Below are 16784 nucleotides of genomic sequence, written 5' to 3'. Positions count from 1 at the left end.
AATCCCCCGTGCATGCAGAATTTACTCAGCCAATGCTGCTTTTCATTCGTTTGCATTTTTTGTTGTTGTTGCACAAAGATGCAATTTATGGAGGTCTCAGATATCCTGTTTACAAGACACTGAAAGGAATACTTTTAGGTCAGTCAGCACTCACACACAGAGAACCTGTTAAGCACCCAGCTGATTGTCTCTTTCTCTATATGAGAAAAAATATATTGCTTTCCTTTCCTTTCACTAGATTTAACAGCCACTAGCTATCAATCAACCACGTCACACTTTAAAAAGGGAGATGAAATTTATTTTTTCCTTGAAACTATAAAGAGAAAAGTTGCCACATCTCTCACGCAACTGACTGATCTATTTGACAGTAGATTACACAGTATCTGCTTCTCAGAAAGCGTCTTTAGCTGTTGTATCCAGGGAGTTATATATTGATTTCATGCAATATTATTTCGTGGACATTCTAAAACAATGTGGGCTAGGGAGTCTATTTGATCCGGACAAAATGGGCATTTTCTTTCTTCTGCAATAATTTTATCATATCGCCCTTGTATCTCGGCTGAGTCTAGGGCATTACATCTTGCCAATAAGAAAGCTCGTCTGAACTTATGAATTTCTAACCAGCGGAAATAGTCTGGCAAGGAGAAAGTTCTGTTGAAGGGTATCTGGAAGAAGCGAGGTGAACATTTACAATTTGCTTTCAACATTAGTCAGATTCTGCGACATAGGTTAGGACCCACTTCAGGTGTGGCCAAACGGGGTTCAGCACTTCTCAGTTTCCAAAGAGGTTTGCCATATGATACAGTGGGGATGAGAACTAGTCGCGTAGTTCTTTGGATCTAGTCTGTTGTAGGGACACTGTGAATTTCTCAGTGAGCCTGTTTGGTAGCTGAAAGTACTGTGTTCAACGCTTATGATGAAACTGTGAGTCAAACAGATTTGTTCAGCTCAGGCAGCACAATGCGAACAGTTGCTAAACAGATTGCTTAGAAGCCGGTTCCCAGCTGATTGAGGGATGAGCTGGGAGTGGGCTTCCAGTCTTCCTCCTTGGAAACTTTGCTGGGTTCTAGCTATGCTAGAAGAAGAAAAAGAAAGAAGAAGAGTTAGTTTTTATATGCTGACTTCCTCTACCACTTAAGGAAGAATCAAACAGGCTTACAATTACCTTCCCTTCCCCTCCCCACAACAGACACCCTGAGAGGTGGGTGGGGCTGAGAGAGCTGTGACTTCACTGTTATGTATGTTAGGACAGTAGGCAGGAGGAAACCCACGGAGCTTGGGGTTCCTCCGAAGGATCCTAAACCCGCCCGCGCCATTGGTCACTAGGGGTTTTTCCCCCTATCACAGATTGGGGGGAGTGGCCGCAGGAGGCCAGAGGGGCATATAAGCAGGGGGTCAGTCCACTGTTCTTCAGTTCTGTTCATGTTCTCAATAAACACGGTTGTTGTTGGAACTCCATCTCTGACCTCGTGTGTCCTCCCCACGCGGACTTAACAGTCACCCAGCTGGCCTTATGTGTAGGAGTGGGGAAACCAACCCAGTTCACCAGATTAGCATCCACCACTCATGTGGAGGAGTGGGGGAATCAAACCAGGTTCTCCAGATTAGAGAAAACCATTCCAAACCTCCGCTCTTAACCACTACACCATGCTGTCTCTCTTTGTCAAAATTGGGGGGGGGGTTTAAAAGCAGACTTTTAACCCTGATTACCGTATATACTCGAGTATAAGCTGAGTTTTTTAGCCATGATTTTTGGCTTAAAAAACTCACCTCGGTTTATACTCGGGTCAATACGGTAATTCGCCTGCCGGGCCCTCTCCCAGCGCGCTCCCACCGGCCAGCTGATGGGTGGGCTGTCCCGCCTTCTCAGCCCCCACCCCACCCCACCCGATCGTGCCTTCTGCACGGTGGCGGCAGCTTCTCCCCCCCCACCCCACCCGATCGCGCCTTCTGCGCGGCGGCGGCGGTTTCTTCCCCACCCCACCCGATCGCGCCTTTTGCGCGATGATCGCGCCTTCCTTTTGCGTGATGATCGCTCCTTTCGTGCGGCGGCGGCGGTTTCTTCACCCCTCACCCCACCCCACCCTTCTGCTGGGTGGCGGCGGTTTCTCCCCCCCACACCTCCCCCACCCCCACCTCTCCCGGTCCGGTCCTCCTGCTTGCCAGCTGACCCTGCGGGGCCTGTCTGTGCACCTGGAGCCCGGTCAGGTAAGCCTGCGGGGGGGGGGTGCATTTCCCCCTTGGCTTATACATGGGTGCCTAATTTTTCCCCATTTTTGGGGTGAAATTAGGCATTTCGGCTTATACTTGGGTCGGCTTATACCCGAATATATACGGTATATGAAAGTCAGCTTCTTATCTCCCCCCCCCCCAACACTTTGCCGTGTCCCAGCAGCAGGCTGGTAGGTAGCAAAGCTTCTCAGGCTGAGATATCAGAAGCTGACTTTCAGCTAATCCTTGCAATCAGCTGTGAATTGGCTTCTGACTCCCCCACCCCACAACTTCTTTAAGTTGCAGCAACTCTGCGTCCCAGAGTCAGAAGTGGACTCCCAGCAGACATGGGATTAGCCGGGAGTCTGCTTCAGGTACCTGGCAGCAACTAGCCTGTTGGTGTCGAACGGCACGAACAAGTTGTGAATGCTCAAATAGCCTGTCGATTAATAGCTTCCCAGTGTTGAATAGGTTGTGATTTGAGCTGGCAGGTGTTTGAGCAACCCATACGTACTATTCCATGGAACAAAACAATAGAGTGTTTTATGCTCTGAGTCTGATTGTAATGTGTGTGTGTGTGTGTGTGTGTGTGTAAAGTGCCGTCAAGTCCCAACCGATTTATGGCGATCCATTGGTTTTCAAGGCAAGAGACTAATAGAGGTTGTTTGCTGACACAAAAGATACCTTGTGACACCACCGCAGAGAAGTGGCAAGAAATAAGACAATCTCCATATACTTTCATGCATCTGTCAAGAGAGCGAAATACTCTAGAAAATATGTGTCATTGAAGGAATCTCTCGCAGAAGGAAGCAAGGAACCAGAACCTGCAAGCTAGAACAGGCGAGCATGCAGTTAATTGAATAAACGTAGTGTTTGAACTAAATAAACGTCTCTCTCCAGTTATTATTGAGGAACACTATAGAATCTTTTACCAGGAGAAAACGCTCTTGGAGGTTGTTCTGTGTGCCGCAATGAACAACAACGTCAAAGGCTGAACAAAAAATCAAGGGAAAGATAAGACAGTTCTTACAGATTGGGAACAAATATATAGTTTGGCAAATAGGTTTAAAAATTATAACCATCTCATCTCCACTGTACTTCAGGTCACATGGTTCCATAATGCCTCCTGTCGGTTTCTGCTGCATTACTATCTCCCCCCCCCCACCTCCACTGCATTCCAATCAATCAAAAGCTTCCATATGTCGGATATAAAAGGCGTAGCTCGGGACCATCCGTGGGTGAAATGGAATGCTTCAGGAACCACATTTGGCACATGTGATCAATCTATAAGGAAAAGTGCCAGGGCGTGTTCTGCAGCAACATTTTGGAGTCATGGAACCGTTGAAAGGGAGGGGTAACAGGAGGTACAGTAAGATATTTTTCTGTACCTGCTAGAATTTGGGTTTTTTTTTTTTTTTTGCTCTGTAAACATTTTCAGATGTTGAGCAGATTGGATGTCTGCCTTAGCACTGTAAATAATCTGAATTTGAATGCAGTATTAAGTACGTTCATGGGTTAAGGGAGAACGATGCCACATCTGGGAATCAAGTCTGCTGCATCCTAAGATCTGAATCAAATACTTTCACGCGCAGTAACTTAAACATGCCAATCACACTGCCATATTGTATCACATTTTTCTAATTATGTCTTCCCAAATGAGACAATCACGATGCTGGGCAATCGCAACACAAATATTCTCTTTATAGACAAAAACACAGCTAATCAGGCTGTTGATAGAACATCCTAAATGTGTCTTAAAACTGGAATACAATAATTCTTTAATAGGAAGGGCTGGAGCGGAAAAAATATATATTCCCAATGAGCTCCCATCCTTAATCCGACCGGGTGGAGAGGGGACACCTCCTGGTCTGCTCAGACTAAACAATGACATAACTCCACCAGGGAAAGTGTGGCTCCCTCCCCCTTCCCTTGTATAATGGGATGATGCATGACTGGGACGGCTTCCTTCCTTCTGCCGCCCCAGCTGATGGCTGTATCATGTTCTCTCTCCTGCAGGATGGGGAGATGTGGTCCTCGGTCAACTGCACCATCTGTGCCTGTGTCAAAGGCGCAACAGAGTGTCGCAAGAAGCAGTGCCTTCCAGTCAGCAGCTGCCCTCATGTGAGTGTGACACGGAGCATGCTTTTTCTCTCATTGTTTATTCACTGGAATGGCTTTTCAGTTGCATCCCAGGAAGGAGGCTTCATGCATGCACACCTGGGGATCAGAGAACCATGTAAGACTCAAAGTTTGGTGACCGCCTAGAATATCCAGAACAACCTAGGACCATTTTTTCCCCTAGCTGTTGCTTCTGGTCTTGAGACCTTCTGCATTCCTCCAAATATTTTCTCTCTAAACTGCGATTTTTCTACATTAGCTTTTGCAATGTGTTGCTCCTCTTGCCTTCCCTGCTTGGTTTTTCACTTGTCCTGTTGTGCTACTCCACTCTACCTTCCTTAATAAGCATCCCTTCACAGATGTTCAGGGCTTGCTAAAGGCACTTGTTTAGAAATATGCCCTATTGGTTTAGGAAATAGGGCTGATTGTATCAGCAATTAAGAAGGCTTCAGGTTCAATCTCCAGTTAAGGTCACAGATGCTGGGAAAGATTTTCCTCTGCCTCAGACCTTGGAGGGCCTCTGTGAGTCAGAGTAGACTTTTACTGATCCAGATGGACCAAGGGTCTGAGCCAGTAGATGGCCGCTCTGTATGATTTCAGTAGATCTTGGTTGCCAGTAAGTAGGGTTGCCAGCTCTGGGTTGGGAAATACCTGGAGATTTTTTGGGGCGGAGCCTGAAGAGGGTGGGGTTTGGGGAGGGGAGGGACTTCAATGCCTCGGAGTCCAATTGCCAAAGCAGCCATTTTCTCCAGGTGAACTGATCTCTATTGGCTGGAGATCAGTTGTAATAGCGGGAGATCTCCAGCTACTACCTGGAGGTTAGGAAATCAGTACAGGGGTGACAAAATTGTACAATAACAATTACTGTTAAGTGCAACCAATATTTATCCTATGGTGTCTAAATACAACTATACATATAAACATACAGTGTTATGTACAAGCATACAAAAATAACAAGCACAACCAAACAAGTCCACATGGATGGTGACACAGACACTAACAAAATTCACAAAAATGCAAGGTCTTTGGCAAGGTGCTGCATTCTTCTGTAAGTCCCATGCAGGTAAGTGTGCAATTCTAGCAGAAATACCAATTTTAGAGGAGTAACTTAACTCCATCAAGTTACTCCTCTAAAATTGGTATTTCTGCTAGAATTCCTCCATCACATTACTCCTCTAAAATTGGTATTTCTGCTAGAATTCTCCTCCATCAAGTTACTCCTCTAAAATTGGTATTTCTGCTAGAATTTTCCTCCATCAAGTTACTCCTCTAAAATTGGTATTTCTGCTAGAATTGCACACTTACCTGCATGGGACTTATAGAAGAATGCAGCACCTTGCCAAAGACCTTGCATTTTTGTGAATTTTGTTAGTGTCTGTGTCACCATCCATGTGGACTTGTTTGGTTGTGCTTGTTATTTTTGTATGCTTGTACATAACACTGTATGTTTATATGTATAGTTGTATTTAGACACCATAGGATAAATATTGGTTGCACTTAACAGTAATTGTTATTGTACAATTTTGTCGCCCCTGTACTGATTTCCTAATCTCCTGATAGTAGTACAGTGGTGTCTTTTTCTCCTACTACCTGGAGGTTGGCAGCCCTACCAGTAAGTGAGCTAAGGGTTGTAATTTAAATTATTGAGCTGTTTATGGTGGTGGAGGGGAAGGGAATTGATTCATGCTGTCTTAGTATGGGACCGCCCTGACCTGGATGGCCCAGGCTAGCCTGATCTCGTCAGATCTCAGAAGCTAAGCAGGGTCAGCCCTGGTTAGTATTTGGATGGGACACCAGGGTTGCTATGCAGAGGAAGGCACTGGCAAACCACCTCTGTTAGTCTCTTGCCATGAAAACCCCCAAAAGGGGTCACCATAAGTTGGCTGCGACTTGAAAGCACTTTACACACACGCACAGTATAGAGCCAGTCTGCACATGTGAAATTGCCACTGTATTTCCCATGCACTAACTTCCTGATGTTCATGCTTGTCCACATTTGTCCGTAGAGTTATTGTCAAGTGCTGCATTTGGGCTCCATTCCATTGCCCCGGACAGCATTCTGCTTATTGACTCTTTTAAAGGATTCAGCTGTGGAAAGAGGTCAGGGTTTGAGGTTTACCCCCATCTTCCTCCTTTTCCCCAGCTGACCCCTTCACTGCCTGGAGCCAAGACTGCGCTCTCCTCATTGGCCTCCCCCTGCCTTTTAAAGCCTAAAGGAGAGGCAGGCCCCCAAAATACCTGGGTTGTTTCACCATAGTTTCAGGATGAGTTCCTTAGAGCCATGTACTATAAAATCATTGTGTCATCAACCATAATGGACTCCATTAATCCAAAACAGCCTTCCTGGTTAGATCTGTAATATAATATTATTAGTTTTCATTTAGGGGGAACAATGAAAGAATGTAACCATAGCATTACATTGGAATGTATTCATATGTCGAGAACCAGCTCAGCATAGTGGATAGAGCAGGGGTGTTGAACTCAATTGTTATGAGGGCCGGATAGGACATAAATGTCACTTGGTCAGGCAAGGCCAGGCCTCACCAGCCCAGATTGGGAGTGTGGGGGTGCTTTGGCTGGCTCGCAGGCGGGATCTGGCCTGTGGGCTTTATGTTTGACACCCCTGGGATAGAGGGTTGGACTGGGGAACCAGAGGTTCAGAACCCCACGTAGTCACAGAGTTCATTGGGTGACTTTGGCCCAGTCATAAATCTGTAGCCTAGATGGATAGAGGAGAGGGAAGAAGAAAAGAACTGTTTTTTATATGCTGACTTTCTGTACCTTTTAAGGAGAATCAAACCGGCTTACAATTGTCTTCCCTTCCTCTCCCCACAACAGGCACCTTGTGAGGTAGGTGGGGAAGACAGAGTTCAGAGCGAACTGTGACCAGCCCAAAGTCATCCATCAGGCTCCATGTGTAGGAGTGGGGGAACCAACCCAGTTCACTAAATTAGAGTCAGCTGATCATGTGGAGGAGTGGGGAATCAGATTAGAGTCCACCGCTCTTAACCACTACACCACACTGGAAGGGCCCCTATCAAAGGTGAATATATGCACAAGCTAAGTAAGCTTCAGTTTACAGACTCAGATTATGGCAGATCTCTAAAAAAAACCCTAAACATTACAAAATAACCACTGGGGCTCTTAAACCAGTGTGACAGTGAGTCACAAGTCCAAACTTACTTGGCATGGTGACCCACTTTAAAAAAACAGCATGTGCAAGTCAATAAAATGACAACCCCCAGTTGGTGGCTGGAGATCTCCCGCTATTACAACAGAGATCAATTCACCTGGAGAAAATGGCTCCTTTAGAAGGTGGACTCTATGGCATTATTCCCCACTGAGGTCCTTCCCCTCCCCCAACCCCACCCTCCTCAGGCTCTACCCCCCCAAATCTCCAGGTATTTCCCAGCCCAGAGCTGGCAACCCTGGGCCAGATTCATGTTACAAAAGGTGCAGTAGATCTGTGGATGCCTGTAGGCCAGAGGTGTCAAACTCAAATATTGCAAGGGCTGGATATGACATATATTTCACTTGGTTGGTCCAGGCCATGCCTCGCCAGCCCAGATTGGGAGCAGAGAGTGGGGAACTGCCTTGGTTGGATCACAGGCTGGATAAGAGCTCTCAAGGGGCCAGATCTGGCCCACGGGCCGTATATTTGACACCCCTGTTCTAGGCTTTGTTTAGGGAAGACTTCCTGAGGTCTGGAGACCTCTTAGAAGGCTGAGCTGTTTCAGTCTTTCTTCCAACCCATTTTGAATATCCAAGTGGTTTAGCCAAACATCCAAAATAGGGCTGGGGTGGGAAGGGGGGGGAAAGGCCACTGGAAACCAGTTTGTGGCCATCTGGATTTCAGTGACAATTCTACACCTCAGTTCTTTGGTCTATCTTTTTGAGAGTTTTGTTCCGGCGGAATACATTTTTAGCCTCTGAACGTGAGGTGAGATTCAAATTTGTTCTGGGCATGCCGTCCCATGCCTAACACAGACAGTATTAATTTTTTTTCATTCACATCTGTTATTGTTACAAACAATTGAAAAAGAAAAATTGCTGGTCTTACTGCTGTGCCAAATGAAGCTCAAAACAAGAGCAGCTGTTCCTGTTGCACAATTGAACACCGCCGCCACCACCACCACCAATGACAACAATAACAAGAAAAATCCTAATTAGCTTTGTCTTAATCAAAGAGGGAGGGAAGAAAAAAGAGAGGACAGCCCATGGATATAAAACAAGCACTCTCATAAAAAGACAGCAGGGGAAAGATCCTGCAAAATGCACAGATTCTCAAACAAGGCCTGCTCATAAATATTCATGGGCGAAAATGGACTCGCATCTCGCAGCCCGCTCCTAAGGGAGCTGTCAGTGCTAACAAACTCTAGCAGCACATGTTAATAATAATGGACTTCCTTATTCCACAAAGACAAAAACAGGATCTGGTGCCAGCATGGCAGCTCAAGTAACCAGGCTTAGCAGGTTGGCTTGCATAGCCGAATTTCGCTTGAATTCCTGCCACTTCCAGCTCGGATGATGGCTGAAGTTTGTTTTATGAAAATACAGAAGAAATGCTAGCCAGGTCAATTAACAGGCAGTCAGCTGTATATCTCCCACCCATGCTATAGAACTTTGCCTATTAAGACTTTCCTTGTAGATGTAGTATTTTTTTGGGGTGGAGGTGGTGGTAAGGGTAGGGTTGCCAAATACCAGGTATTGGCAGGCAATTGCCCGCCAATTAAGGGGGCTGCCTGCTACTCCTCAGCCTGCCAGTGGGCGGAAGCAAACCAGCTAAAGGGGGGCAATTAACGTCACTTCCAGGGTAAACCCAGAAGTGACAGGGACACTCTAGCACATTCCTCCGAAAACTCTATGGAAACTATATAGTTTTTGGAGGAATGTGCTAGAGCATCCCCATCCCTTTTGGGTTTACCCTGGAAGTGACATTAATGCACCGATCACCCCCCGCAGCCCTACCACAACGAAGCTCACACCGGTGGCAAGGGGGGACCTGGCAACCCCAGGTAGGGGTCCTGTAGACTCTCATGTCTGTGTGTGTGTGTAAAGTTCCATCAAGTCACAGCCGACTTATGGCGACCCCTTTTGGGGTTTTCATGGCAAGAGACTAACAGACGTGGTTTGCCAGTGCCTTCCTCTGCACAGCAACCCTGGTATTCTTTGGTGGTCTCCCATCCAAATACTAACCAGGGCTGACCCTGCTTAGCTTCTGAGATCTGACAAGATCAGGCTAGCCTGGGCCATCCAGGTCAGGGCAGACTCTCATAGTCCCATTAAAAGGACATGAAAAGGACAACAGGTGTTTCGTATCAAAGGGAGCAACTTTGTTGGTTTTGCTGGGAGCTCAGAGCAAACAATGGGCTCATTTGAGCACTAGATTGCAAATGGCTGTTGAAAAACATGTCTTCCTAGTTTGTCTGCTAGGCAGAACTTAATATGAAGAGCACTTTTGCCAAGAACCAGCCCCTGGAAAGTATTTTCAGTGCCAAAGCTCATCCCTGCAATCGGTCTATTATTTATTTATGCATAAATAAATAAGTAAAATGTTAACACACAAGAAAGTGCCTCTGAAGTCTGTGTAGAAAGCCTTTCTGCAATTAAACGGTAACCACAACTCACCAGCTCAGAGCAATAGGGATGAATGGAGATGATCTCTGTCTAGATAAGTGGGTCACCTGTTTCACTATACATCGATCTGCATATTATTAAAGTACATGGAAGCATATGGGTGGTGCAGTTCTCCCCACTGGGAAGGACACTACAGATCATGGGTCAGAGGCTGTGGTAGAGACCATATTTTGCTTGCAAAAGGTCCTAGGTGCAATCTCTGGCATCTTCCCTTAAAGGGTTTCAGGTATCAGGAACAGGGGAAAACCCTTCTCTGCTAGGACTTGAAGAGCTGCTTCCAGTCTAGGATTGCCACCTAGGGTTGCTAGGGCCCTCTTTGCCACCGGCGAGAGGTTTTTGGGGCAGAGCCTGAGGAGGATGGGGTTTGGGGAGGGGAGAGACTTCATGCCATAAAGTCCAATTGCCAAAGTGGCCATTTTCTCCAGGTGAACTGTTCTCTATCGGCTGGAAATCAGTTGTAATAGCAGGAGATCTTCAGCTAGTACCTGGAGGTGGGCAATCCTATTGCCACGTCTGGGTTAAAGAACTCCTGGAGATTTGGAGGGTGGAGCCTGAGGATGGCAGGATTTGGGGAGAGAAGGGACTTCTATGGGGTATAATGCCATAGAGTCCAAAGTGGCCATTTTCTCCAGGTGAACTGATCTCAGGAGATCTCCAGCCACCAGGTAGAGGCTGGCAACCCTGTGCCAATAACAGTAGACAGTACGGAGGTAGAATGGTCTGCCTTGGTCTGGCAGCTTCATGGTGGCCATATGCCTAGTTCAGATGGTGGAGCTTCCAGGGGGGGCATAGATTCCATAAGGTTGTCATCATCATCTTCTTCATAAGCTAAATCAGTTGGTTTTTTATATGGGACTTAACTGCCCAGGGGTAACTGCTTGCATTTCTCCACAAGCATCGGCCAGCTAGCATCGACCTTCTGAAATTAACCTCAAAATCTGACTCTTAGACCAGATTGCAAAGAACAGAACAATCAGTTCAGTGTGCCTGGGCGGACTTTGCCCGTTTGGTTTTCATGCCACTTGGCTCATCCCTTTTGAAACTTAAGGGAATTTTCAAAAGCAACTTGTGATACGGCACAGGGGACTGCTGATTAAAGCAGAGAAATAAACATAAATTCCCAGTGGGTGCACCCGAACCCTCGGGCACACCTTCAAGTAGCTCTTTGAATCCCAGCCAGAGCCTCTAATTAATTGAAACTGGTTTTTGACAGGAATTTGCGGAGGATTCCAAAAAAACAAACACCACATGTTTCTCAATGTTGACCACTACTCGTCTTGCCAGAACTTGTAACAAAGGTTTTTGGCCTCAGCAGCATATTAAATGAAGACTTGAATCTTGAAATGGAGGAATAACGGGCAGATTAAAATGGCATTTGACTGTCTACTGAGCCAAGAGCACTGGAAAATTTCTTATGTCCTCAAGTGTTCACTGAAGCCACAATCATTACAGTTCTCTGTTTACTCTAAGGTGACTTCCTGAAGCAGCTTGGCTCTTTCCTCTTGCCAATTAAGAGTCTGAAACACCATCCTTTAAAAAAAAAAAAAAGTCAATATAGGCAAATTGAATGGGGTTTGGCTATGGACTATTCATGCAGCTGGCTGATGGCTGCACATAAAGTAAGTCCAGCAACTTTAAACCTTACTGAAGTCTGGTGTGAAGATCTAAATAGTACTCTTGCCACAAAGTTCTATAGCTGCAGGCGTATTAGTGCCAGGAACAATGTCGTTGTGTTTACAACGTGTTTACAATGTTGTTGAAGCACTGATGCTTATTAGAAATCCAGGGAGAATACCTTCATTTCTTTTCTTCTTCATATGGTGGGAAAGATAAATGCTGTTTGAGGTCCCTCCTCCCCAAAATCAGGATAGGAAATCCAAGAAGTTAAAACAACCTTTGATATAACAATGCCACTTTATGCTAGGGTTGCCAGCTCCAGGGTTTGAAAATACCTGAAGATTTTGGGGGTGGAGCTGGAGAAGGGCAGGGTTTGGGGATGGAGGGACTTCAATGTCATAGAGTCCAATTGGCCAATGCAGCCATTTTTTCCAGGTGAACTGATTTCTGCCGCCTGGAGATCAGTTGTAATAGTGGGAGATCACCAGCCACCACCTGGAGGTTGGCAACACTGCTTTATACCCATTCATTTACTTTCCCACATTATTTTACTGTGGCTGTATCACTTGTTGTTTTGGTCATTAAGGTCCCTTGTATATTATGGCAACAAGAAACTTAACTGTGTCTTAACTGTTGTAGTGTTTTAAAAAGTGAAACTATCTTTAGATCTTCTGTATTATTAAACATAATGTGTAAATGCAGAACATATAAAAGCAGAGTGCATATATGTGGAAAGCCTACTGCACTGTTAGGTGAAAGAAATAGGGTGAAACATCCACCCCCAACCCCACAAACTGTTTGAAAAGCAGATGAACCATCCATCACAAAATTGGCTTCCTGTTTGTGACTTTCTAACAGGCTGTGAGCCAAACTGGTAGGTATTTGAGCATCCCTACTACAAACCGACAGGGTGACGTTCTAGGATGACAGCTCTGTGCATCTGTCTGAAGAAGGATTGAAAGCACAGGAGAGCCACTTCCTTCACAAAGGAGGTTCCTGCAGTGTCAGAAGTTGCAGACAGGAGGGACTGTGGCTCAGTGGTAGAGCTTCTGCTTGGCATGCAAAGGTCCCAGGTTCAATCCCTGGCATCTCCAGTTAAAGGGACTAGGCAGGCAGGTGATGTGAAAGACCTATGCCTGAGACCCTGGAGAGCCGCTTCCAGTCAGAGTAGACAGTACTGACTTTGATGGACCAAGGGTCTGACTCCGTATAAGGCAGTTTCATGTATTCATAACAAAATGGTTCATCTGCAGACTTGGGTGATTTAATGTACAAAAGTCACAGAACAGTATTTTTGAATAGTGTGTGCCTCTCAAATGAAGTTGGAAAGTGGGCCTCATTTTGAAAGTTTTTTCACACTTGCCACAATGTGACCATTGCTCTAACATTTAAAAAAAATAAACAAACATTGTTTGTATTTATCCCAAATAGGGAAAGATCCTGAACAGAAAAGGATGCTGTCCCATTTGCACTGAAAGTGAGTAAGTTAATTCTTCACACTGCTTTTCAACAGTCTGTTTATCCCCCTCCCCCCCCCAATGATAGTACTAATTGATGTACAGTGTGAGTAACGAAAGTAGTAGTTGCAGTGGGGCAGAGATTTTTCATACATGTTATCTCCGTAGATGTCCTGTGCTTTTAACCGTTCCTTGTTTACACTCAAACCTCTTTCCAGTACAACTCACAACAAGAGATTTATGACATAATGCTCCATGCCCTCAGAGACTTATGTCAGTGTATTTTGCACACATCACAAAGTGACTTGTGGGGCTTTGAGGACCAAGATACATACAGTTATTTTGCAATTGATTATGAATGGCATAGAAGTTTTCAATGGAATTTGTTCTACTTCAAATTCCCAGTTATTTGTCTGTTAGCTTGAAAGAGCAGACACGATTTCTAACAGTACTCTGAATGAAAGATAATCTAGTCCCAGGAGGATGGTTGTATAAAATATCCCTTATGTATTATCTCTTTGCTGTCATGAGAATGAACCTGGAAGTTCCCAGGTTCAAATCTTACCTTAGATGTGAATTCACACAGAGGCCTTAAGCAAGTCAATATTTTCTCAGCCTCAGTTTTCCAGCTTCAGTATGGTTATATTAATACTGGCCTACCTCAGTATTTGTAAAGATTACTCTGCTAATATATGTTAGGTAGCATGCCCTTATTTTAGTTGCTGGCCATGCAAGTAGAACCATCTGGTCATATGGCCAAGGACCATTTGTAGTCTACATTGTCAAGACAGAACAGCAGATTAAAGAATCATTTGTTTCTGTGCCTGCCTACAAATAATGAATGCATGTCTTTTTTATATACACTGGTATATAGACTTCACCTGAAGATCTGTGAGGTGCATTTGTTCATTCCAACATATGTATCTGACAGGCTTTTTTAAGTGTTATATTTGAGTGTATCCAACCACGTACCATCACCATTTGTCTCAAAGGCATGTATTTATGCATGCATAGTGCCTGTTTCACACAACATGGGGACAGTGCATATCTGGGGGATTATGGGTAGTGTGCGCTTCCAGTACATGCTGTTCAATATCACCAGATGTAACATCTGAAAAGGTCTACAGTGTGGCATTCTTGGAAGCGAGTATGAGAAAGAGCATGGGATCTTCCTTCCTCTTCTCTTTTTGCATTTTGGCATGCGATATGCAAGTGTGAAATAGACATGAACTCAGAAGCAGCCATGGGAAAGGATTGGACTTGTGCATTTTTAAAAAAATAAAAAGACCTGTACCAAGTTCAGTAGGCGCACATCTTTAACCCTTGATGGGATGCATACTTATTTTGTACCCAGGCATGCACAGGCAACTATAAAAAGTAGAGTGAACAATGGCCTGCTAGAAAGGAAGAATCTTCTCTAGAATTCATGCCAATAATTTTAGAATGGCGAATGAAATGGCTCTCTGAATAATGCTCATTCTCGCATGTGTGTGCATCTCTTGACTACTTGAAGCTGAGTGTGTGAAGGGACAACACTGAAAAGCAGCGTGGTGGTGTGCTGTGATGTGAACATTCATTCAATTTGTGATGTCTCATTTCTGTATCAAGTGATGAACATCCTTGTATGAAACATTTTTGCACGCAGCTGCTTACTGCTTCTCCCAACCCGGTCTATTTGGCCCTTGCAGGTGGAATCCTGCCTAGCTTACAAAGCCAAAGGCTGACACCAATCCTGTCAATGTTCCTTGGCTGAGCAGCTGCTGTAGCCAGATGGTTAGCAAGCAGTCCCCTTTCTCACAAAAGACAATCTTTGACAGCCAGCCCAGACACTGAAGAAATAGTCTGGAGCTAGGAGTCCATAACTCTGTCTTGTTGGATGGGAGTTTGATGTTTCAAAATATTCCTGGGGAAATGAGTGAGACCCAGGTTCATTTGGGAAGGTGTGAATGTATATTATTGGAAACAGCAATAGTCTGCTTCCTCCAAAGAAAGCAAGTGCAAAATGTTAAGTCTCTCCAACATTGATTTATAAGGCAGCATGGAGGTACAATTTAAAACCTGATTAAAAAAAAGGAAATGTGATGTATGAGAGATGCAGAGGATATGCAAAAGAGAAAGTCAAAAAGGAGCAGCTTGTAAATATTCCAATAGGAAGAATTTCTTGGACACCACCCTGGAAATAGGTTGATTGACAGTGGCTTGAATTACAAGTGCGGAATTTATTAAACGTATTCACTTGACTTCCCTTTCCACCACAGTTAATCCCACAAAGTATCCTTTGCTTTAAACATATTAAGATGCGCCTGCAAAACTGTAGTTGTAAATGACCACAGTAACAATGAGAGCATTTCCCACATAATTTAATACAGTTTGTCATTTTTCTGACCAGTATAGAAAACATATTTATAAATGGAAATTCAGTGGGATTAAAAGAAGAGGGTGGAGTCACTCTTTCTGAATTAAACTAACTGAATTACAAAAACACCATGATTGGTTAAATGAAAAACAATTAACTTCAAATGTTTCCCAATCCTCCCAAGCAATTTATATAAATAATGGTCCTTGAGAAGTGGGAAACCAAAGGCAAGGTGCTTTCACCACCAAGGAGTGGGTATATTGTTGTAATAGAATAGCAATCACGTGCCAAGCAATGAGGTGGCTTCATTAGGAACAAATTGTACTTGCTGCTGTGGGAAAGCAAATTGATTGAGGCATGGAAAAAAATGCAAATGTTCATCTAGCATTTCAGTGTTGATGCCCACTGAAAATCAAAATGAGCTTTTCTTGTGACTGTGGGGGAGGGGGGGCTCAGAAGATGGTTACAGCCCCTCTCATGTTGAGTTTAAATCTATTTGACAAGAGAATTATAAAGACCATCCTGCTTATTTTATATTATAGATCAACTGAGCTGGTAGAAAGCCAGAGTAAGAGTATGATGAAGTAAAATGGTATTTCAAAATGGCGGGCGTCCCACCAATGAATTGTAGGAGCCTTACTGCTAGATTGCTGGTTTTCTGGCATCTGGTATTGGGGAATAACTCACAAGGTATAAATAAAGTGAGTGGCATTGTGGAGGCTAAGCCATTAGCCAGTGGGGCATAGCAGCAAAAATGGATAGTGAACAGAAGAAGAAGAGTTGGTGATTATATGCCAACTTTCTTTACCTCTTAAGGAAGAATCAAACCGTCTTACAATCTCCTTCCCTTCCCCTCCCCACAACAGACACCCTGTGAGGTAGGTGGAGCTGAGAGAGTGTGACTAGCCCAAAGTCATCCAGCTGGCTTTGTGTGGAGGAGTGGGGAAACGATTCCAGTTCACCAGGTTAGCCTCTGCCGCTCATGTGGAGGAGCGGGGAATCAAACCAAAATCAAAGTTTTCTACTCTGATTGATTTTCTAGTTGAAGAAAAATGTACAAGAAACTTGGCCCAAGCAGAGATTTTTTTTAAACCACATTCACCATCATTTAAGCTGGGAATTTCTGGAGGGCAGATTTGGGTTGTCTAGGTTAGATATGGGCCGTTGCAAAAAGAATTAACTTCTCCCTAAATTTTGCTGGAAGAGCCCCGTGGTGCAGTGTGGTAAGCTGCAGTACTGCAGTCAAAGCTCTTCATAGGATGAGTTCGATCCCTCTAGAAGTCGGTTTCAGGCAGCAGGCTCAAGGTTGACTCAGCCTTCCATCTTTCTGAAGTCGGTAAAATAAGTACCCAGCTTGCTGGGGGTAAAGTGTAGATGACTGGGGAAGG

At 44.6% G+C, this 16784-nt stretch overlaps 1 protein-coding gene across 1 annotated transcript in view; it reads left to right on the top strand.

Moving 5' to 3' along the window:
- Positions 1-16784, top strand: part of BMPER (BMP binding endothelial regulator) — a 195925-nt gene that overhangs the window by 94448 nt on the left and 84693 nt on the right. Inside the window, exons 9-10 of the mRNA XM_056857049.1 lie at positions 4228-4332; positions 13015-13060. Coding sequence (XP_056713027.1) covers positions 4228-4332; positions 13015-13060 — 151 coding nt within the window. The remainder of the gene's footprint in view (positions 1-4227; positions 4333-13014; positions 13061-16784) is intronic.

Source organism: Euleptes europaea, chromosome 11, assembly GCF_029931775.1.
Source record: "Euleptes europaea isolate rEulEur1 chromosome 11, rEulEur1.hap1, whole genome shotgun sequence".
Classification (NCBI taxonomy): Eukaryota; Metazoa; Chordata; class Lepidosauria; order Squamata; family Sphaerodactylidae; genus Euleptes; species Euleptes europaea.
This window is presented reverse-complemented; position numbering and strand designations above follow the sequence as displayed.